Source organism: Rana temporaria, chromosome 4 (genome assembly GCF_905171775.1).
Source record: "Rana temporaria chromosome 4, aRanTem1.1, whole genome shotgun sequence".
Taxonomy (NCBI): domain Eukaryota; kingdom Metazoa; phylum Chordata; class Amphibia; order Anura; family Ranidae; genus Rana; species Rana temporaria.
Genome location: NC_053492.1, coordinates 358,560,220 through 358,584,657, shown reverse-complemented (window position 1 = coordinate 358,584,657; position 24,438 = coordinate 358,560,220). Strand labels below are relative to the sequence as shown.

General features: G+C 44.3%; 1 protein-coding gene across 1 annotated transcript in view; it reads right to left on the bottom strand.

Moving 5' to 3' along the window:
- The window catches only part of ADGB (androglobin), a 422,664-nt gene that overhangs the window by 169,737 nt on the left and 228,489 nt on the right, over nt 1-24,438 (bottom strand). The window contains exon 16 of the mRNA XM_040350874.1: nt 8,306-8,369. Within this exon, the coding sequence (XP_040206808.1) occupies nt 8,306-8,369 (64 nt within the window). The remainder of the gene's footprint in view (nt 1-8,305; nt 8,370-24,438) is intronic.

The following is a 24,438-nucleotide window of genomic DNA, read 5'->3' as shown; positions in this document are numbered from 1 at the left end:
CATATGACTCATTCGTGTTACAAGGTCTCAGGTGTGAATGAGGATCAGGTGTGTTAAATTTGGTGTTATCGCTCTCACTCTCTCATACTGGTCACTAGATTTTTAACATGGCCCCTCATCGCAAAGAATGCTCTGAGAATCCGAAAAAAAAAATTGTTGCTCTATATAAAGATGGCATAGGTTATAAGAAGATTGCCAAAACCCTGAAACTGAGCTGCAGCATGGTGGCCAAGACCATACAGCGGTTTAACAGGACAAGTTCCACTCAAAACTGGCCTTGCCATGGTCAACCAAAGTTCAGCATCATATCCAGAGGTTGTCTTTGGAAAATAGATGTATGCGTGCTGCCAGCATTGCAGCAGAGGTTGAATAGGTGGGGGGTCAGCCTGTCAGAGCTTAGACCATACACTGAACACTGCATCAAATTGGTCTGTCATCCCAGAAGGAAGCCTCTTCTAAAGATGATGCACAAGAAAGCCCACAGTTTGCTGAAGACAAGCAACTTAAGGACATGGATTACTGGAACCATGTTCTGTGGTCTGATGAGACCAAGATAAACATATTTGGTTCAGATGGTTTTAAGTGTGTGGCGCCATCCAAGTGAGGAATACAAAGACAAGTGTGTCTTGCCTACAGTCAAGCATGGTGGTGGGAGTGTCCTGGTCTGGGGCTGCATGAGTGCTTCTGGCACTGGGGCGCTACAGTTCATTGAGGGAGCCATGAATGCCAACATGTACTGTGACATACTGAAGCAGAGCATGATCCCCTCCCTTTGGAGACTGGCTCTCAGGGCAGTATATCAACATAGTAACGACCCCAAACACACCTCCAAGATGACCACTGCCTTGCTAAAGTAGTTGAGGGTATAGGAAATGGACTGACCAAGCAGGTCTCCAGACCTAAACCCCATTGAGCATCTGTGGAGCATCCTTAAACAGGAAGGTGGAAGAGCTCATGGTCTCTAACATCCACCAGCTCCGTGATGTTGTCATTGAGGTGTGGAAGAGGACTACCTATGAAGCTCTGGTGAACTCCATGCCCAGCAGGGTTAAAGCTGGAAAGCAACGGTGGCCACACAAAATATTGACGCTTTGCCCTGAATTTAGAATTTTTTTACTTATGGGTGTACTCACTTTTGTTGCTAGCAGTTTAGACATTAATGGCTGTGTGTTGAGTTATTTTGAGGGGACAGCAAATATACACTGTTATGCAATCTGTACACTCACTACTTTACATTGTAGCAAAGTGTCATTTCTTCATTGTTGTCACATGAAAAGATATAATAAAATATTTACAAAGATGTGAGGGGTGTACTCACTTTTCTGAGATTTTGTATATGTGTGTATGTATATATATATATATATATATATATATATATATATATATATACACACACTGTAGTAATTTAAGTAATTATAAACGTTCAGTGTTCCAATTCCAAGCTGGATAGTCAATATCTAAAAAAAAGACCATCAAATTCTTCCATCTATTGCTAAAGATTGTAATATTTACAGAATCTTTATCTTCTGCTACCCATAACAATAAAATACAAATTTACCCAAGGTCAAGGAGGATGTAATTAAAGAAAGTGATATTACACATTGATGCTACATTTATATTTTACAATCTGTCCATAGATGATAATTTCTGAAGTGCTCTTCATTTGTAATTAATGTAAATGTCGGAAGGTGTTAAGTACAAACTTAAAATTGCATGTACAATGAGCAGTAAGTCAAGAGCCTACTTAACACTAAATAATTAATTCTGTGAATGCTGTGTGTCAACATAAGAGATGAAAGACTCAGAGGTCAAAAAGTTTTAAAAAGTCTCTTGAGCAACACTGTTTTCACTCTTAGTTTTGTCCTCTTATCCTGTCCTTCATCACATTGAATCAATAATTCAAACTATTTAGTTATTTATAGCCCTCACATGCTATACTATTGTATTCACTCAACAGATGGAAAATGCTTTTATAGAAACTGTCTGCTTTACTTTACCAATTTTATTTAAATTAAACGGTAAGGTAAAATACACTTTCAAAAAGAAAACATAGCTTTCTAGAGCACTGTAAGTAAAAAAAAAAATCACATTTTATTTGATTAAAAAATACAACCCCCCCCCCCCCTTTTTTGCTCATGTTTTCTCTCCATGCTCTGTGCATTTCTAGTACATTCTTTGTTCTGTGGATATGTGTGCACTCCAGCTGAACATCACCGTTTTACTACGGTGACTACAACAGAATGTGACAGTATACTGTGCATTGGCATACAGTAGCTGCTTATAGTCCAACTCATGAACAGGCAGGAAAGAATGACAATGTCACAGCTAAACTGAGTAACTGTGTCTACAGGCATTTCCTTTTGTAGGGTGGGAACACTTTGTTGGTAGGATCACCATCTAGAATTTAACAGAAAGCAGAAAATATAAAAAAGGACAACAATTCTTGGCACTACAGGTGCATGTGCAGCCAAATGTTGGTTTAAAGTGATTGTAAACGATCACCTTGTAAAACAACGCATTGAGTTGAAAATAGAAATGAAAGGCAGAACATATTTGTATAGTTATAAAAGAAACATTCTAAATATTTTTTTCCCCTTTTTGTAAAATTGATCACTTTCCATTTTTCTCAGCTGCATAAGAGCTGGGGGAGGAGAAGCAGCAGCACACTGAGCTTCCCAGCGAATGGCTGTGCAGCAGGGGTGTGTCAGGAGAAGTCTGCTCATTGGAGGAGAGTACACTGAGTTACCAAGCATAGCTAGAGAACTGACCAAGGTGTGTTCTCCTACCTAGTGCTGTTAGTTTTAAATAGGAAAGCAGAGAGACTGAGGCCCCGTACACACGACCGAGGAACTCGACGTGCCAAACACATCGAGTTCCTCGTCGAGTTCAGTGTGGAAGCCGCCGAGGAACTCAGCGGGCCGACTTTTCCCATTGACTAACGAGAAAATAGAGAACATGTTCTCTTTTCGGCCTCGTCGGCTTCCTCGCTGAAAAGTGTACACACGACCGAGTTTCTCGCCAGAATCCAGCTCCGACCGAGTTTCTGGCTGAATTCTGCCGAGAAACTCGGTCGTGTGTACGGGGCCTGACAGGGACACCAGGGATTTCACATAAAGGAAGCCATACAAAGAGTACAGGATACTTTCTCATACAAGTACATGGTACAGCAGGCACATATCAGGAATATGAAGTGTTGGGGTAACAAACGCTTTAAGTGTTTAGGTTTAGATTAATACAAAATAGACAGAAGCAGCAGGAACGATCCTGGTATAACCGCTTCTCGTGCAGGACATTTATATGCCTAAGCTGGACAGGAAGCAGTTAAATTGGTACAATCTCTTTCTGACTGTAGAGTGTAAACAATTTTACACCAACTGTTGCAATAATTAGCTGCAGATCCCACAATAAAATCATGGGGTACTTGGAGACTTCTTTTAGCATTAACTGGTCAGCATTTAAAGTGGAATGATTGATTTCAAATCCTTTGGCAAAATATAGGCATCCACAATCTTCTTGCCGAGGGCCTTAAAGTGGTCTATGAATCTTGGAATGATGACACTATACATGTCAACAGAAAATAAAACATGGGCCCCTAGATATCTGGGCCTGGATTCACAAAGGACTTACGACGGCGTATCTCCAGATACGCCGTCGTAAGTCTGAATGTGAGGCGTCGTATCTCGGCGCCTGATTCAAAGAATCAGATACGCCAGAATTTGTATAAGATACGACTGACGTAAGTCTCTTACGCCGTCGTATCTTAGGTGCATATTTCCGCTGGCCGCTAGGTGGTGCTTCCGTTGATTTCCGCGTCGAATATGCAAATGAGCTAGATATGCAGATTCACGAACGTACTTGTGCCCGGTGTATTAAAATACGCTGTTTATTTAAGGCGTCCGACCGGCGTAACTTTACCCCTCAAAAAGCAGGGGTAAGTCATGTTAGGTATGGACGTCGGAAACGTCGGAACAGCGTCATATTTTACGTCGTTTGCGTAAGTCGTCCGTGAATGGGGATGGGCGTAGGTTACGTTCACATCGACAAAACATTGAGCCGGCATAAGTTAGGGAGAAAATTCGACTTGATACTGAGCATGCGCGCGCATGCGCCGTTCGTTAGGTGCGTCATTTACGTGGGGTCACGATTCATTACCATACAACACGCCCCCTACCAGCCTAGTTTGAATTAGTCGGGTTTACGCCGGCCCATTTACGATACGCCGCCGTAACTTAGGGCGCAAGTTCTTTGTGAACTCGCCTCTCTAAGTTACGACGGCATAGCGCATCTAGGATACGCTACGCCCGCACAAAGATACGCCCTCCTACGTGAATCTGGCCCCTGAGGTTTAAAGCTAATCTCCAGGCAAAATCAGAATTAAGAAGGTAAAAGCATAACTTTTTATTTGATGTACAGTTGAACCTCGGATTACGAGCATAATCCGTTCCTGGAGTATGCTTGTAATCTAAAGTACTCGCATATCAAAGCGAGTTTTCCCATTGAAGCCAATGGAAAGAAAATAATTTGTTCCGCATTGACTCCAATGGGATGCAATAACGAATGCGGCTAGAGAGCACCGAAAATGTCCGAAAAGGCCCGAGAACACTCCGGCTTGTTTCCTGCGCCCCGTACCTCAGGCCAAATGAGGTACTGCAGGCCAATGTTCGGCATTTCTCGGCTCCTGCACCCCCGTACCTCAGGCCAAATAAGGTACAGCAGGCCTATTTAGCTTGAATACTGCTCGTCTTGCGAGTCAACATTTGCAAACCGAGTCAGAATTTAAAAAAAAAAAGTTGCCCGTAAATCAAAACGCTCTCAAACCAAGTTACTCTTAAACCGAGGTTCCACCCTACTCGCAATCAAGTCAGTGAAAAATCAAGGGTGAGCTGGTCTATGACAATTAAGCAGTCGCAGTACTCAAAGCTCAGTTAAACTTTGTTATAATTAAGATGAAAAAAAGACTGTACCATTCAGTGCATAGTCTTTTTTCAAATTGAATTAAGCTGCTTCGATCCTTCCCAGCTTTTGTGCTGCCTAGTTCTGCCAACTTTCTCCCTACACAACAGTATAGCATGATTCTGCAGGATATCAGGCACTGGCAAAGACAGGGGAGCTCCTAATTTTTGCTCAATGCCCACAGCACTAGATATGTGCTAGTAATGTGTCTTTGCTGTCAGACTGCAGGCACAAAACAAATATGGACTTTAAATCACTCAGTATCATACAGAGAACTGATGTAATAGATAAATCTGTCAATTAATTGTATATGATTTATGAAAGTGAAGTGGTCGTACCATGGCTGATTTACTTATGCCAAGTAGACATCACAATTCAATGGAATTTTCCCTAGTGCTTAGTGAAAGAGATGAAGCTCTACTGACTTCCATCATCCAATCATGTGGAAGCAAAATAAAGATATTTTTTTAAGTTTTCCATGAACATGATTTAGTATTCTTTGCAAAGTGAAATTTTACCAGATTTACTAACCTCTGGGTAAAATGTCCTTAAAAATTGAACAGTCTATTGGCCTTTAGTAAAACTGCACTGCCATTCGCCATCCCGACACACCCCTGCTGCACAGCCATTCGCTGGGAAGCTCAGTGTGCTGCTGCTTCTCCTCCCCCCAGCTCTTATGCAGATGAGAACAAAGGGAATGTGATCACTTATAAAAAAGGGGAAACAGATATTTAGAATGTTTCTTTTATATCTATACAAATATGTTCTGCCTTTCATTTCTATTTTCAACGGAATGCTTTGTTTTACAAGGTGATCGTTTACAATCACTTTAAACCAACATTTGGCTGCACATGCACCTGTAGTGCCAAGAATTTTCGTCCTTTTTTATATTTTCTGCTTTCTGTTAAATTCTAGATGGTGATCCTACCAACAAAGTGTTGCCACCCTACAAAAGGAAATGCCTGTAGATACAGTTACTCAGTTAGCTGTGACATTGTCATTCTTTCCTGCGTGTTCATGACCCATTGTCTCCATCAACAAAACCCATTGGCCCGGATTCACGCAGAAGCGCGTATCTTTGTGCGGGCGTAACGTATCCTACTTACGTTACGCCTCCGCAACTTTGTCAGGCAAGTGCTGTATTCTCAAACCAAAGTTGCGGCGGCGGCGGTAAATTTAATGTGACCCCGCGTAAATTACGCTTTTTACGAACGGCGCATGCGCCGTCCGTAAAAAGTATCCCAGTGCGCATGCTCCAAATTAACCCGCAAGAAGCCAATGCTTTCGACATGAACGTAAATGACGCACAGCCCTATTCACAAACGACTTAAGCAAACTACGTAAAACGTGAAAAATTCTACGCTGTTCCGACGTCCATACTTAACATTGCTCCGCCTCATCTGCGCCTCATATAGTAGGGGTAACTTTACGCCGGGAAAAGCCTAACGTAAACGGCGTATCTGTACTGCGTCGGCCGGGCGTACGTTCGTGAATTGGCGTATCTAGCTGATTTACATATTTCTAGGCGTAAATCAGCGTACATGCCCCTAGCGGCCAGCGCAAATATGCAGTTAAGATACGACGGCGTAGGAGACTTACGCCGGTCGGATCTAATACAAATCTATGCGTAACTGATTCTAAGAATCAGGCGCATAGATACGACACCTCAAACTCAGAGTTACGACAGCGTATCTGGAGATACGCCGGCATAACTCGTACGAGAATCTGGGCCATTGTCTCTATCAACCATAGTCTTCTTGTTTAAAACAAAGATAACACCTTATAGGGACTACAGGAAAATGGTGCCCGGCCACACATAGAAAACTAAGATTGTTAAAGATGATGAGAATTAGACTTGCAGGGCCTAATCATAGAGGCATCTATGATTTAAGCCTCGTACACACGGGCCAGAATCTCGTCAGAAAAAAAAAACGTTGTTTTTCCTGACGAGATGCTTGGCAAGAATCTCTTGTCGCCCGAGTGTACAGAGTCTCCTTTCAAAAGAACCGTGGTTCTCTTATAAGGCAAGAAAGCAGTGACTTTATCGCGTACGACAATCATGCGCTTGTTATATTCGATGCCGTCGTCGACATCTTGCTTCACCCTACCTATGCCGTGGTAGCTACCTCGCATGCGTCAAAGTCATTTCGAGCATGCGTGGGTTTCCGCGGCGACAGGTAAGTATACAGACGCTCTGGTTTTTCGTCGGAAAACAGGCCGACAAGAATCTTGATGAGAAAATAAAGAGCAGGATCTCTATTTTTCTCGTCGAGATTCTGGGCAGATTTCCAGATGAGAAACCTGAAAGCCTCGTACACACGGACGGTTTATTCGAACATGGCACCCAACCCACACAAGATCAGCAGACTAAACCTAAAATGGTGAAAGATGAAAATTAACTTCAGCTGAGCTCTCCACCCATTGAATAACCCCACAATGCGTTTTGCTAGTGTAGGGCTTAAGCCTCGTACACACGCTCGGTTTTCTCGGCAAGAACCAGCAAGAAAGCTCTGCCAGCAGTTTTCTTGCTGGTTCTTGCTGAGAAAACTGAGCGTGTGTACGAGGCTAAAGCCCTACATTGGCAAAACGCATTGTGGGGTCATTCAATGGGTGGAGAGCTCAGCTGAAGTTTATTTTCATCTTTCAATATTTTAGGTTTAGTCTGCTGATCTTGTGTGGGTTGGGTGCCATGTTCTTGTAGTCCCAGCTGAGCCTGATGGGCCTTAAAGGATCACTAAAGGAATTTTTTTTTTTTAGCTAAATAGCTTCCTTTACCTTACTGCAGTACTGGTTTCATGTCCTCATTGCTCGTTTTTGCTTTGATGTTGCTGTAAAACTGCTCTGATCTCCACACTTCCTGGTTGTCTGTTTCCTTATAACCACAGTACTGGGAGCTTTCCACTGTGGTCTAAGCTGTCATTACTGTGTGTCTAAAACTTAACAGAACCAATCAGATTCATTTTAAAAACAAAACACTGCCCTGGATTTGTTTGTTTTTGTTCTGTGTGTCTCTCTAGTTCACAGGAACATGAAACCAGTTTAAAAGTGAAACTAACCTGCAGGCACATTATATGATTGATTTTTATCTATTTGTAATCATTTTTAAAAGGAATCAGTTAACTCTTATGTCTCTATACCATGTAAACAGTAATTTCAGCAATTTTTTTTTTCCTTTAGTGACCCTTTAAATCCTGACCAACAAGAGCATACAATGTCACCAACCACAGGACTTCTGAAGCCTTAGAACTGTACTTTTTTTTAGTTTACATTACATATGAATTATAATCGTATAGCTTGCACATTTCTATAGTCTTCAGAAATGCACATGTCTATCAATAATATACATATTTACCTTGAAATCAGATTTCTGGAATGTATATGGGTATGTATTTGGCTTGTGGAAGATATATAACATCCTGTAAATCAAGTACAGAAAAAAAACATCTTCAATACTAGAAAACTCTGTAAGGTCAAGTAAAATTACCTCTGACTATTTAATTCAGCTTGTCTCATACAAAGGCTGCTAATGTTGCACACAATACTTTACACCTTGGAAGCAATGACAGAACTGGGACTCTTTCAAGTTTATTAATCAGTATACTGACAGAATCTGCACATGAATAAATATAAACGTTTTAATACTTAGAAGTGCCAATTACATGACTTCCTCTTGAAGCTATAGATAGGAAGACCTAAAACTTTAGCATTGCCTCAATCTGCAAATTGCTTTATCTAAAAGAACAACTTGATATATTCTTGCATGTATAAAAAAAGAAAAAACTAAAAAGGAAAGAGAAAAAAAAGAAGTAGTTCCCAAAGTCAAGAATCACAAAGCTTAATTTTACTTTTTACTTTCAAGTAGTATAAAACACGCTGAGCTGGCTGACTTAATATTGTTACATGCTAGGTAAAGTATTCAATTAAAACTGTATATATTTTTTAAATCATTGTGAAATAAGGTCTGAGTTATTGCAATTGATCCCCACAATGCATACAATACAAAATGTATTTCCTAGCATACTTTTCAGCTAGCAATCAGAAAAATCAAATGACACAATTTGCATTAAAAACAGAGGTTTTAACATCTCTGTGTAGTGCGGTCCTTTCGTTTTTGAGAGCCTCCATTCAGGAGCATATGGATAAATTAAGGGCAGGTATGCTTGGAGGCAGCCCATTTTCCTTAAAGGTACAAGGACATGCTAGAAACACTAGAAACCCAACAGCTAAAGGCATTGAATTGGTCTCGGACTTGAGCCTCGTACACACGATCAGATTTTACGCAGACAAAGCATCTGGCTTTTGTCCAAAGGGCGTGTGCCTGGATTTTGTCTTGCATACAAAAACTGCACACAATTGTTGGCCAACAAACACGAACGTAGTGACGTACTAGACATACAAAGGCCCGGATTCATGTAGAACTTACGTCGACGTATCTCGAGATATGCCGCGTAAGTGTAAATGCGCCCTGCCCATAGAACTAGATACGCCTGAAATTAGGCTTCATACGACCGACGTATGTTTCCTACGTTGTCGTATCGTGGGCGCATATTTACACTGGCCGCAAGGGGCGCATCCATTGAATATGCAAATGAGGGAGATACGCCGATTCACAAACGTACTTGCGCATGGTGCCTGGCGTACGTACGTCCGGCGTAAAGTTAAGCCTCATAAAGCAGGTTTAAGTCATGTTAAGGTATGGACCAGGGAACAGCCGTCGTTTACGTAGTCGTACGTGAATAGGGCTGGGCGTAGGTTACGTCACGTCGTAGGCAGTGATTCAACGTATCTTATGGAGTATTTTAGACGTGATTCTGAGCATGCGCACTGGGATGCGTCCACGGGACGGCGCATGCGCCGTTCGTTCGGCCCATCATTTGCATGGGGTCACGCTTCATTTAAATGGATCACGCCCACTTCCACCTACTTTGAATTAGGCCGGCTTATGCCGAGGAATTTACGTTACGCCGGCACAACGTTGGGAGCAAGTGCTTTGTGAATACAGTGCTCACCACTCTGCGCTATATTCGATACGCTACGCCGGCATTACTATGCGCCCAGCTCTGTGAATCCGGGCCTATGTGTTTTTTCTTGAGCGCCACCCTTTGGGCACCTTTTGTTAATGTGGTGTTTGGTGAGCATTGATTACGAGCATGTGTGTTTGTACTTTGGACTTTTGTATACCAAACGTGCGTACGAGGCTTATAAGGTTTCTCGACAAGAAAACTGCCCAGAATCTAGACGAGAAAAATAGAGAATGTGTTCTCTATTTTTCTCGTCGTGAGATTCTCGGCAGTTTTCCTGCTGAGAAACCCGTGAGTGTGTATACTTACCTGTCGCCGTGGAAACCTGCGCATACTCAAAATGACTTTGACGCATGCGCGGTAGCTTCCTAGGCATAGGTAGGTAGGGTGCAGCAAGATGGCGGCGACGGCATCGAATGTGATGAGCGCATGCTCGTCGTATGCAATGACGTCACCGCATTCTTGCCTTTCAAGAGAACCGTAGTTCTTTTGAAAGGAGAGTCTATACACTCGGGCGGCAAGAGATTCTTGCCAAGAATCTCATCAGGGAACACAACATTTTTTTTCCTGACAAGATTATTGCCCGTGTGTACAGGGCTACACTCCTAAAACTTGTGGACATCCTTCCCAGAAGAGTTGAAGCTGTTATAGCTGCAAAAAGGGTGGGCCAACTCAATATTGAACCCTACGGATTAAGACTGGGATGCCAACTAAATACTCCCAATACATTTGACAATATAGTGTATTTTATAATACAGTTACTTTATTGACCAATGCCACCATGCACCAGTGAAAACCGGACCTTAGTTTTCTTTAATAAAATAATAATAGTAATTCAACTCTTCCTTGAGAGGTCTTTCAGATTGACTATACAGTATTATTAAGTACCATTAACTTGAATTAGAGTTGCATTGATTCTTCAAAAGCAGTTTTTGTTTATTGCAGCATATGCTATACCTAAGCTTGGGAGTTGACGAAGACCCTAAAATAGATACCACAATGTAGCATTGATTTTCTGACTGTGAATTTTGTCAGAAGATTAATACTTTGTTCTAGTTACCATTTATATATAAAATACTTTAATTTGACATGTATTATTTCCATAGAGCCTGAGGGTAGGTAACATTCAAGGTCAATTATTTTTACTTTTTTTTTTGTGTAAGATGAAAAAACTTGAACATGAAATAAGAAATAAAACCAAAGTACTTTCATTGCTTAATTAAACAGATTATTATTTCACACTGTTAGCGCTCTTCAAAAAGAGGTGAAGTATGGCGTTATGTCTTTTCATATTCAGGTAGCACATTTTTTTCTCACGATGCTTTAATACTTTAGTTGCACCAATGACATACAAATTAACAGAATTTCATAAGTATATGCTGCCATCAAAACTAGCAGATATGTAATGTGTTATATTTTTCTTTAGGGTGTTGATTTATAAACGATTAAAATATTTCTTATAACAACCAATCAATTTTTAGATTGTATTTGTTTTGTTCAGCTCAGATTAAAGCTAAAGTGTGACAAAAGTGTCTGGAAAAAAGTATCTGTAAGGCCAACTAAAAGTATGTTAACCACTTCAATACTGGGCACTTAAACCCCCTTCGTGCCCAGACCAATTTTCAGCTTTCAGCGCTGACGTATTTTGAATGAAAATTTTGCGGTCATACAACACTGTACCCATTAGATTTGTATCATTTTTTCCCCACAAATAGAGCTTTCTTTTGGTGGTATTTGATCATCTCTTCAATTTTTATTTTTTGTGGTATAAACAAAAAAAGACAGAAAATTTTGAAAAAAAAACACAATATTTTTTACTTTTTGTTATAATAATATCCCATTTAAAAAAAAATATATATATATATTTCTCTCGGTTTAGGCCGATACATATTCTTCTACATATTTTTGTTAAAAAAAATTTGCAATAAGCGTATATTGATTGGTTTGCGCAAAAGTTATAGCGCCTACAAAATAGGGCATAGATTTATGATTTTTTTTTTTTTTACTAGTAATAGCGGCGATCTGCGATTTTTTTTTGTCAGGCCTGCGATATTGCGGCGGACGTATCGGACACTTTTGACACAATTTTGGGACCATTCACATTTATACAGCGAGCAGTGCTATAAAAATGCACTAATTACTGTATAAATGTGACTGTCAGTGAAGGGGTTAACACTATTGGTTGAGGAAGGGGTTAAATGTGTATCCTGGGTGTGTTCTAACTGTGTGTGTGGAGGGGACTGACTGGGGGAGGTGACCGATGCTGTGTCCCTATGTACAGGGGACACAGATCGGTCTCCTCTCTCCCTGACAGGACATGGAGCTCTGTGTTTACACACAGAGCTCCACGTCCCTGCTGTCACCGCCGATCGCAGGGTACCCGGCGGACATCGCGGCCGCCAGGCAAACGCACCGGCTTTCCAGCGATGCGCCGGGCAAGTTGTTTCCCCGCTGCGCGCCCCCAGCGGCACGCATGGGGAATGACAACAACAGGACATCCAGGGACGTCCACCCGGCACTTGAGAGCCGCGCTGTGGACGTCTTTCGTCTATAGCGCGGATCTCAAGTGGTTAATTATGAATTGAGGTCAAGTAATATGCTCCTGTGTTCCCTGCAACATTCAGACCTGTGACAGTCGGGTTTATTTACTAAAGTGACGAGTGCAAAAGCAGGCTTACTTCTGCGTAGAAACCAATCAGCTTTCAGGTTTTATTGCCAAAGCTTAAAGAGGTTGTAAAGGTAAAAAAAAATTCCCCTAAATAGCTTCCTTTACCTTACTGTTGCTTAAAAGAGAAATATGGCCAAAGCTTTTTTAGGTCTGGGTTACAGGAACACACTTGGTTTTGTGCTCTTGTGACCCAGTATTAGGCAACAGAGGGCTAAAGCCCCCTGTTAGCTGATGTCACAGAGCCGCTCCAGGCTCTGGATGGTCCTGACAATAATGTTGGGATCCACCCAGATGCCTGGTCAACAGCTTGCTTAGCCTCCCAGTGCACTGCTGAGAGCCAGAGCAGCTACTTCTGCCCCCTCTCCAGCTCAACATACCAGTGAGCACTGGAGGGGCAAAGCAGAGAGCACTGACTGGCAGTCACCATTCTCTCCTCAAAGCAGACTGAGAACTGAGCGATAAGCTGCAATGTGATCGCTCAGTTCTTAGGCTTAGAGCGGACAGCTATAGATGCTGCAGCTATAGAAGTGAGTATGTATGTTTTTTTTCTTTAGTTCTACACTTCTCTTTTAAGTCTTACAGCTCAGGAGTTCCAGAAATAACTCGGGGAATTAAATAGCAAGAGTTTGATTTCCTAAAGTACGTCTGTTATGGAAAAAAAAATTTGGGCTGCCACTACTGACATCCTTCTATAAGAAATTATAGTAGCTTAGCTGTGTTTGACTGACAAACTTCTAAGCACAGCAGGAACAAGCATGCTGTAAAATAAAGTTTGAGAAAAGTCTATATTCCACATCTTTATACTTGATAGACCAGGCCAGTAACTGAACATATTGAAGCCACATTATCCGATAATCTAATGATAGACAGGACATTTTCAAGAGCATTTTCAAGAGAAAGAGAAGTGGTCAGCAGTGGATGCCTCTATGCTCTCTTATTTTTTAAATTACATTAGTATAGACTAAAAAATAAATAAATAAATAAATAAATAAATAAATGACAGTGACTGTATTAGTGCTAAATCAGTGTTTGTTTTAGCGGGGCTTTTGTGCTATTTAAATTGTGCTTTTTGGTCACTAGCGGGGCACTTTTTTAACCCCAAAGAAGGGGTTAAAATTCCCATGTTGTGGCACTTCTGAAGAGCTTTTCAGGCATTTGGAAACACAGGCCATTCATTCCAATAGGCAGGGCATTTTGGGAGCGCTAAATACAGCACTCCCGAACCGCCCCAAAGATGCTGGTTGCAGGACTTTTCAGAACGTCCCAGTCGGGGTTTCAGGGTTTTCGTCCAGGAAGAGGAACTGAGATATCTGTGCTGGCAATGCGAGAAAGACTACTGACAATCCGTGACGCAGGGGGGTCGGCAGCTCTCATCCTGCTAGACCTCTCTGCGGCATTCGACACTGTCGACTATGATATACTGTTGGACAGACTAAAAAATCTCTTCGGTCTTGACGGGGTGGTCCTGAGCTGGATAAGCTTGTTTCTCCATGAGAGAACACAATATGTCAAGATGGGAACACATCGGTCTACCCCAAGACCTCTTACATGCGGAGTCCTACAGGGGAGTGCCCTATCGCCACTCCTCTTTAATTGCTATGTCCGTCCTCTTGCTGATATCATCCAGAACAACAACCTGGAGTACCAGCTCTATGCTGATGACACACAAATTCTGGTTGATTCAGCAAGAGGACCTCAGCAGCCTGTTCAGTTGGCGAAATGCCTGGTAGAAATACAGGACTGGATGGCTGGTAACAAGCTTGGATTGAACGCAGCCAAAACCGAAGTTCTATTAATCGGTCCTAATAGCGCCCTACTGCTGGCTTCATGGCCTCCATCTTTCGGACCCACACCCACTCCAGCCAAGCAGGTAAAAAATCTAGGAGTCATAATAATTGATGACACACTCTCGTTCGTGCCCCACTTTAGAAACATCCTGCGGAAGGCCAATTATCATCTAAGGCTCCTCAGAAAAGTGAAACATCTATTCACGCAAAATAACAGATCCTTACTTGCCCAGGCTTTTATCCATTCCAGGTTAGACGGGGCAAACGTATTCCTGCTGGGTGTCCCGCAGAAATGGACTCACAAGCTTCAGGTGGTGCAGAACCACACTGCTCGCTTTGTACTCGGTCTAGCGAGACAAGATCACATTAGCATGGCTAGGAGATCACTTCATTGGCTCCCTATTGAGCAGAGAGTGATTTTTAAAATTCTCTGTATTTTCTTCCGTGCATACTGGGGACAGGGTCCAAAGTATTTACACAGTCTGGCGGTGCACTACGAACTCACACGCTCATTAAGATCCAAGACCCAACACTTAGCCACAGTTATTCCATCTAAACTCTCCTCCATGGGAGGCAAACGACTTCAGAGTAGGGGTGTAATTCTGTGGAATGCCCTCTCCCTGGAGGGGGAGGGCACCCAACCTGCTCCTCTTCAGAAAAAAAATTGAAGACGGAGCTGTTCGTCCAGGCTTACGGATAATTTTTTTTTTCTCATACTCCGCCCTTCCATCGAAGGGCCCACTTCCCACTCTAATGACCATGAACCCGGAACGGCCCTGACTATTCAGACATCCATGATGTCAAGTACCCTCCTTTCTGATTCCCTTCTCTTTCTTTTCTATTTTCTTTCTCTTATGCTTCACGGCTCTTTCCCTTGCTCCTCTAAGGGCTGGATACACTTCCCCCTCCTTCACCCTCTCTTTTCTCTCTTCTTCCTTCCAAACCGTGGATTGATTCAGGGTAACATGTTACCAGCGGCGCTTAGACGCTCACTCTCCAGTGGGTATTTGGCGCCTTAACTAAGCTCAAAAATCAATCAATCAACGTCCTGCAAGCGTACTGCCCCAATGTAAAAAGGCACACTGGAATCAATGAGAGGCGTTTTTCAGGCGATTAGAAGAGGTGAAAGCGTTAAAGCACCTGAAAACTGCCCCAGTTTGAAAGGAGTATCAGGTTTTAATTAATTATTGAATATGCATTGTCTGTAGTCTAATTTTCAGCTAGCCGAAAGAGTTTTAGGGCTAATTCATGCTATTTGCAGTGACAGGCATTTTACCGCAGGGACACACTGGAAACAACTGTTTCCCATGTGTCCCATGCACACTACATTGCAGCATAGTGCTGCGCTGCAGCGTGCTGTGCTAAAATGCAGCCATGCTGCATTTTATTGCAGGGCACCATGCTAAATCGCATTGCAATGTAAGGCAACGCAGCACATTATGCTGCGGTAAATTAAGTATGCTGTCGTAAGTCCTAATCTGGGCCATCGTATATATGCGACTGATTCTTAGAATCAGTTACGCATAGATATCCATTAGATCAGACAGGCGTAAGGCTCTTACGCCGTCGGATCTTAAATGCAATTTTTTTTTGTCCGCTAGGTGTCGCCTCCGTCGCTTTCCCCGTCGAGTATGCAAATTAGCTAGATACGCAAATTCACGAACCTACGCGTGGCCGACGCAGTAAAGTTACAACGTTTACGTTAGGCTTGTCCCGGCGTAAAGTTGCCCCTGGGTATATGAGGCGCAATGAATGTTAAGTATGGGCGTCGTTCCCGCGTCGAAATTAAAAAATTTACGTCGTTTGCGCAAGTCATCCGTGAATGGGGCTGGACGCCATTTACGCTCACGTCGAAACCAATGATGTCCTTGCGACGTCATTTGGAGCAATGCACCCTGGGATATTTTACGGGCGGCGCATGGGCAGTACGTTCGGCGCGGGAACGCGCTTAATTTTTTTTTTTTTTCTCAAAAAGGATGTTTATTGACAAATATGACAAAAATACATGGGTACATACATCTTGTCTGTTACATAGCTTTTTTTTTTTTTTTTTTGGTTATATACATCCATGTTATACCGTTCAGGGTAATGAAATAATATAAAACATCAAAAATAAATCAACAAAAGAAAGAACTTCTGAAATGCTACGTTCTCCTCCCATCTAATCCTTGCATTATACATTAATACACTCTTTAAGAGTACTGACATGCTCTTACACTCCGTATCCCCCTCCAGTGTATTACTGGGTCCACTCCCCTGTCCCTTTCCCCCTCCTCCTTCCATAGTACACCAATGATCCAGTCTCGAGTTTTTCACCCTCGGCCTTTTACATGAGCAGCCTGTCCAGTACCAGCTCAAGAGGGGCCAATCCCGGGGAATTTAACCATGGGGCCCACAGCAACTCAAACCTACCCCCCCGTTTCCTGCGCTGGTAGATATATTTCTCAGCTCGGAGAGTGAGTCCCATCTGGGCTATCCACTCCCCCAGCCTTGGTGGCTCTGCGTCCTTCCAGTGTCTAAGGATAAGTTTACGGGCCTGGAACAGGGCTCTACCAACAGCTTTTTTTGGGTTATCTTCCAGTGGGAGGTCCTCTATTATACCCAAGACACATACTTTGGGGGTCTGCGGCATCTGAATCCCGAACACCTCGTTAAGAGTTTTGAGAACCCCCGCCCAATACATGTGCAGCTTGGGACATCGCCACAACAAATGAATAAGGTCACCATGGTCCCTTGCACATCTAGGACAGTTATCATTCTCTACCAGCCCCATCCTATACAGTCTGGCCGGAGTGAAATGAACTCGTAAGACGATGAACAGTTGGGACAGCCGTTGTGCTACATTGAGCGAGGCTCCCTGTATGGCTAGCAATGCCTCCTCCCACTGTTCCTCCTCAAAAACACCCACGTCTCTCTCCCACGAGGTCACCACCTTTTCAGGGAGACCCGGCAGAAGTGCTGCTAGTAACATTGCATATGAATCTGAAATAAAGCCCTTAAAGCTAGTTATCCCAACCATGAAGTGAAAGATCGGGGCAGGGGACAATATCCAGGGGTTACTTCCCGCCTGGGCCCTAATGGCATGCTTCAACTGTAAGTACTGGAAGTGCATCGTCTGGGGAAGACCATACCTCTCCCGGAGCTCCGCAAATGAGAGCAGTGAACCCCCAGAAAAAATATGCACCAAGTGTGTAATTCCATATCTCCTCCAGTGTTCACTACATGTCAGAGACATCAATTCCTCATAATAGCGGTTGTTCCAAATTGGGCTGTGTCCTGTGAAACCCTCTATATCCTGTAGTTGTCGTGCCTTATTCCAAATTTTCTGCATTAGGGCGTATGTAGGGAAGAGTTTATTTGACTTAGCGCATTGTAACGACTCCAGACTAGACACTAGAGTGTCCACGCCGGTCATGTGGGTAACTATATCTGCCACCGGGTCCCCCTGTCCCTTACTCATAGCTCGAGCTATGTGTTGTAATTGAGCTGCCAAGTAGTACACCCATGGATTAGGGAGAGCTAGCCCTCCCGCCTCCTTAGGTTTTTGCAATTGTTCCAATTTAATTCTGGGGGGTTTATTAAGCCAGAGGAATGCCCGGAACAGGGAGTTAATGATTCTGAAAATCTTTAGGGGAACAACCATGGGGGTGTTATGTAGGATATACAATAGTTGGGGCATAAACACCATTTTTGTGAGGTTCACTCTGCCCACCAGGGACATTTTAAATTTCGACCATATTTTAACTTTATCTCTAATCCTGTCTACTAAGGGGACTAGGTTTAACGTAATGTACTCGAGCGGCTGGGGGGTAACCCATACACCCAAATATTTAAATCTAGTTGCCACTGGGATGTTCTGCAACGTGCTATCCTGCGGGTTCGACGAGTCTAGTAGCATAATTGCGGACTTAGTCCAATTGATCAATAAACCCGAAAATGAGCCGAATGTCTGAACTACCGCCATCGCCTCCCGAAGAGAGCCCGCCGTATCTCCTAGCAATAGCATGGTGTCATCCGCGTAAAGCATTATTTTCTCGTGCGTCAGTCCGTACTTAAATCCCATAATTTGGGGGTTGGAGCGTACCAGAGCCGCCAGCGGTTCTATGGCAACCGCGAACAGCAAGGGTGACAGGGGGCACCCCTGTCGAGTCCCCCTATGTAGCGGGAAGGGAGAGGACACTCTGCCTTCTTCCCTAATTACCGCCAGGGGGGAGTCATACAGAAGCCTCACCCAAGACTGAAATACCGGCCCAAATCCAAATCTGGACAACGTCGCCCACAGGTACTGCCACTCAATGCTGTCGAAGGCTTTGTGGGCATCCAACGACAGCATTGCTCTATCCCCCACATTGTCCGCCGTAGATTGCATATTAACAAATAACCTCCTGAGGTTGATAGCCGTGGACCTCTCTGGTATAAAACCCGACTGATCCGTGTGTATAATCGTCGAGATCACTTTGTTTAGTCTTATCGCCAGTACCTTAGCTAATATTTTTATATCGCTTTGGAGAAGCGAAATTGGTCTATAGGATCCAGGATCCAATGGATCCTTTCCAGGCTTGAGTAGCAGAACTATACTGGCCTGCCTCATGGAATCCGGGAGCCGTCCTCCCTCCCTGGCCGCGTTCAGGGTGTGAAGCAGTCTCGGGAGCACAACACCCCCATACTGCTTGTACACCTCAATCGGTATGCCATCATCTCCTGGGGCCTTGGTGTTGGGAAAAGAGTTAGTGGCCTCTATCATCTCCTCAATAGTAATGGGAGTCTCAAGGGACTCCGCCTGGGACTCCGTCAAACACGGTAGCACTATCCCCTGCAGATAATCCCGAGTCTCCTCTCCAGTATGTGTTTGCTTTGATTCGTACAGATCAGCATAAAATCTAACCAGTTCCCTCATCACTGAATCAGGAGTATTTACCATGCTACCTCCCTCTGTCCTAAGCGCACCTATGGACGGGGACGTCTGTTGTGATTGTACTATTTTAGCTAATAGTTTGCCTGTCTGCTCCCCTTCCTCATAAAACGCCATCTTTGAGAAAAAGCGTTTCCTGTCAGCCTTAGATGCGTCCAACCTGGTCAGTGCGTCCTGAGCAGCTATCCATGCCTCCCGAGAGCCTTCCCCCGAATTAGCTATGTACTCTGCCTCCAAACGCTTCACCATCTGTGCTACTTGTTCCCTTTGCGCATTAGTGTTATGTTTAATCGCATTTACCTCAGAAATAAAAATACCTCTCAGAAAGGCTTTAAAAGCATCCCAAGCAGTGTCCGTTCCAGGATGCTCCACGTGTCTCTGCCAGTATGCCACTATTTCCCTCTCAATTTTTTCATGAGAGGGGAAAAGGTTGAGCCAGAAGGCATTAAGCTTCCACGGTGCTCTGGGAAGTGTTGCAAGAGGTCTAACCCTCAATGAAAGTCGGACAGGAGAATGATCCGAGACGCACCGGGGAAGGTACTGTACCTCCTCAATATACTGAATTGCCGGGGCCGAACACAGACATAAATCTATCCTGGACAGAGACATATGTGTCTTGGAGAAGCAGGAGAATTGTTTTTCTAGTGGGTTTTTCCGTCTCCAGGGGTCCACCCAGCCCACCTCCTCCATGAATTTGGCCAGAGCCGGTCTTGTCCCCCCAGAGGGTCCCACCAGGACAGGGTGTCTATCCAAAAGTGGGTCCAGGATCCCGTTAAAATCCCCTACTGCCACTAAGGGGGTCCCTGGGTTGGACAGCTGAAAGGACAAGAGGTCCCGCAATACCTGGGGACTAAACGGAGGAGGGACGTATACCGCAGCCAGTATGAGCGTTAGTTGGTATACCCTGCAGAGCAAAAACACATACCTCCCCTCCTGGTCTACCTTAGAGTTTATGCACTGAAAATCCAGGGATCTATGTATCAGCACACTCACACCCCTTGAGTAGGAGGTGTGGGTGGAGTGATAAGTCCAGCCTGCCCAAGCAAATCCCAGCCATGATATGGTATCAGGAGTCAGATGAGTCTCCTGCAACACACATATAGCCGGAAAGTGCTTCCTGAGGGAGGTAGACACCATGGTTCGCTTAAGCGGATCACCCAGTCCCCTGACATTCCATGAAATTACATCAATTCCCGACAACATTGTGCAATTGGACTGGCATCACATAACATATTGTACCTCCTCCCTCCCGGACAGCCGCCCCCACCACCAAGCCTGTCCAGTGGCATCACATTGCATTGCATTACAGTAGAGTAGTAGGCACTATACCTGGTGTTCAAAAATAGATAGGCAGAGCGATTACAAAAAAGGAGTAACAGTAAAAATGAAAAAAGAAAAAATAATGGCAATACCCGGGTTCTCAGTTTAAGAAATATCACCACACCCCATCCCAGAGTGGCAGGCCAAGTCCTTCCGCCTATTTCGTTCCCAAAACAGTGAGTGGGGGAGTGGAGCAGCAGTCCTTCTGTGTGTGCGAGATAGGTAGCAGCATTCAAAGAATGGTAATGGAGAGAAGTCAGTAGCACCGATAAAAAAACAAAAACAAACTTAAACTGTGCAACAATCAGTTGCTGGGCAAAACTTGTGCCCTGATCATACCACTGACGCAACGGGCAGTCAGTGGTGCCGACCTTGCGCCTCTGCGGGCGCTCCACCTGTGTTCCAGGTCGCATATAGAACCAGGTAAGTCTAGGGACAATAATATTGAATAAACAGTTCGCTCAGTTCCTGAATAGCATAAAAAGAACCATGCATATATTGTTCTCCCGGACCAGAGATCATATAGAGGAAAAGGCTGAGTAACAAGCGCCAGCCTTTGGCAAGTAACCAGCCAAAAACAGAAAATATGAACCAGCTTACCAGCCAGCTCCGCCGTCCATCAAATCAGGGTGCCTCAGTCCGCATCCGCCGCCGGATCCCCGGCTTGGCGGATCAGGTGTTCATTCATATCCAGCCACGATGAGGCCTCGGCTGCCGACTCAAAGAACTGGGCTCTGCCGCCCGCGATGATTCGAAGCTTGGCCGGATACAGCATCGCATAGTTAGCACGCAGGCGTTGTAATCTTCTTTTCACTTCTCCAAATTTAGCCCTGCGCCTCTGCACATCCGCAGAGAAGTCGGGGTAGAAAGACACCCTCACTCCATTAAATTGAATGTTACGCCGTTCTCTGGCCATCCGCAGGATGATTTCCTTGTCCTTATAGTTAAGGAGTTTGGCCAGCATGGTACGTGGCGGGTTGCCAGGAGGGAGAGGCCTAGGAGGCACTCTATGCGCCCTCTCTACTGAGTAGAAGGACGTAAAGGCGTCTTTGCCAAAAACTTCCTGCAGCCATGCCTCAACAAAAGCAGTGGGGTCCCGGCCCTCCGTCTTTTCAGGGAGGCCTACTATGCGGACGTTGCTCCTCCTCAGACGGTTCTCAATGTCCTCATTGCGGTTCTCGTTAGCCGTCGCCATCCTGGCCGTGACCTGCAATTCCCTAATGAGGGGGCCCATTCTATCTTCCACCTCGCTGACCCGACTCTCCACCGCTGTGGTGCGCTCTCTGATTTTCTGAAAATCATGGCGGATCAGTCCAACCTCCTCCTTTAATCCCCCAAAGTGCTGTTGCAGAGTCTGCACCGAGGCTGTGCATTTATTCACAGCTTTCAGGATCTGTGCCAGCGTGGGCTGTTCTGCGCCCTCCTCCTCCTCTATCTCCCCTGTATTCACCTCCAGTGTATTCCTGGTTGGGGCCTGCTGCGAGGCCTGGGCCCCCTGTGACAGTGCTTGAAAAATGTCTGGCGTGGCATCCAACTCCTCGTCCGAGGGGCGGTCTGCCATGTTGTTCATTTTCTGTGCATAATACACCATATCTTTTGGGGCCTCCTTTGCTAGGGCTTTAGGTGTCTTGGGGGGGATCTTACCAGCATCCTTCTTGTCTGCACGTGTCTTCCAGGCCGCCGCGGCGCCATTTTGCAGGTCCGGGAGCTCATCTCCTTTCTGCTGTTTGCGGGTCATCATGCCGTATGTCGGGCCGATGGACAGATCGATACGTGCGGCGGGTGCTGTGGCTCAGCTGGGTGGTGTCCGGTGCCGAAAACGAGCAGTGTAACGGCCGGGAGAAGGATCACTGCAGTGTTCTATCCGGGAGCTCTGTGAGACACGTCCGCTCACATGCCGCTCTTGGCCACGCCCCCCGGGAACGCGCTTAATTTAAATGCTACATGCCCCCTACCCGCCTAATTTGAATTAGACGGGCTTGCGCCGGGTGATTTACGCTACGCCTCTGCAACTTTACACGCAAGTGCTTTGTGAATAAAGCACTTGCATGAAAAACTTGCAGCGGCGTAACGTAAATGAGATACGTTACGCACGCCCAAATTTACTCCATTCAACGAGAATCTGGGCCTAAGTGTACATTTTGTATATTTCAAATAGTTAAAAAAAATAAAAAGAGAGAGCTGTGTTATGCGCTGAATCGTGCACCACAGTGCCTCCTACCGCGGCTGGAACACAGAGCTGTCAGAGCTGTGAATCACTCTGGCGGCTCTGCGCTATAGTGTGAATTCGCCCTTAGGCTCCTGTTTACATGTTTTCCAGTGTCTTCTTAGCACTTACTGGGAAAAAAAAGCCTCTTTACAGAGCTCAACAGATGGAGCAGAAATGTACACACTCACCTGAGTGAATGAGGCAGAACAGTTACTTTACTATAAGTTGTATATCAAAGAACATAACATATCAGTTTAAAATTAAAAGTATTTAACTAAAAACACGCCCAAGTGGGAGCTTACTGAAGCGCCCTAATACCTGTCGCTGTCTTGTGAAATCATTGTTAAGGTGGCACTCTAACATAGAAGGGAGCACACTTTATACGCACAGTTAACCCTTCCTCTCCGTTCCTCTTCTTTATTGCGCACACCTCATATCTGTCTGCCCTGTAACTTCTCCCAATAGATGCAGCAATAACGAGCAGGTACCACTGAGCCTGTACCACACTCCACCAGCACAACCTGACATGTCACCTCACTTCCAGTAACATCAGAAGACCTCTCCCTGACACAACAGATCACCTTTTCACAGGTTCATAAACATCTCAATTCCCAAGACCTCTCACTCTCTCTACTTCCCTTCCACGACACCTCAGGCTAGGTACATGGAATACCCTATGCCGTGATTTTTATTTTGCTGCTCCTATGGGTGTTTGGTGTTTTTTTTCCTGCCTCTAAAGGCCCCTGCATGTTAGCTTAATGTGTCCATGCACACATAGGCATTTAGAGGAGTTTAGAAGCAGGGGCGTTTAGAGACAGAAAAAAAACATGAAGTGCCAAAACGTGTGTAAACACTCCCAAATGCACCTAAGCACTAGGCGTGTTTAGCGCTTACGCGTTAAATCATTTCAGTGGTCAGAAATTATTATTCTGGCCAATAAAATGAATTAACGCCCAAGCTCTTGAATTTCCTACATGTGTAATGCCCTGTACACACGAACGGTTCATCTGATGAAAACAGACCGATGGATTTTTTTCATCAGATATCCCATGAAGCTGACTTTCACCAGTCTTGTCTACACACCATCAGTTAAAAATCCGATCGTGTCCAACGTGGTGATGTAAAACACAACGACGTGCTGAGAAAAATTAAGTTCAATGCTTCCAAGCATGCGTCAACTTGATTCTGAGCATGCGTGGATTTTTGACCGATGGATTTCCCCACAGACGATAGTTTTTTTCTATCGTTTTTTTAACCATCGGAAAATTTTAAAAAAAGGTTCTATTTTTATCACTGATGGGGAAAAAAACGGTGGGCCCACACACGATCGGTTCGTCCGATGAAAAAGGTCCATTGGACCGTTTTCATCAGACAAACCGATCGTGTGTACAAGGCATTACAGTTTTTATGTGCCAAAACTCTGCTGCCAGGAGAAAAGAACTTAGTAAAATGTCCAGCGTGACAAAGAAAGAAAAATTTGAGAAATATTACATTTGACATTAAATTCACCTAAAGCTACTTCTTTTTTTTTTTATTCAGAACAATCTTTTTAGCGGGTGAAAAAAACA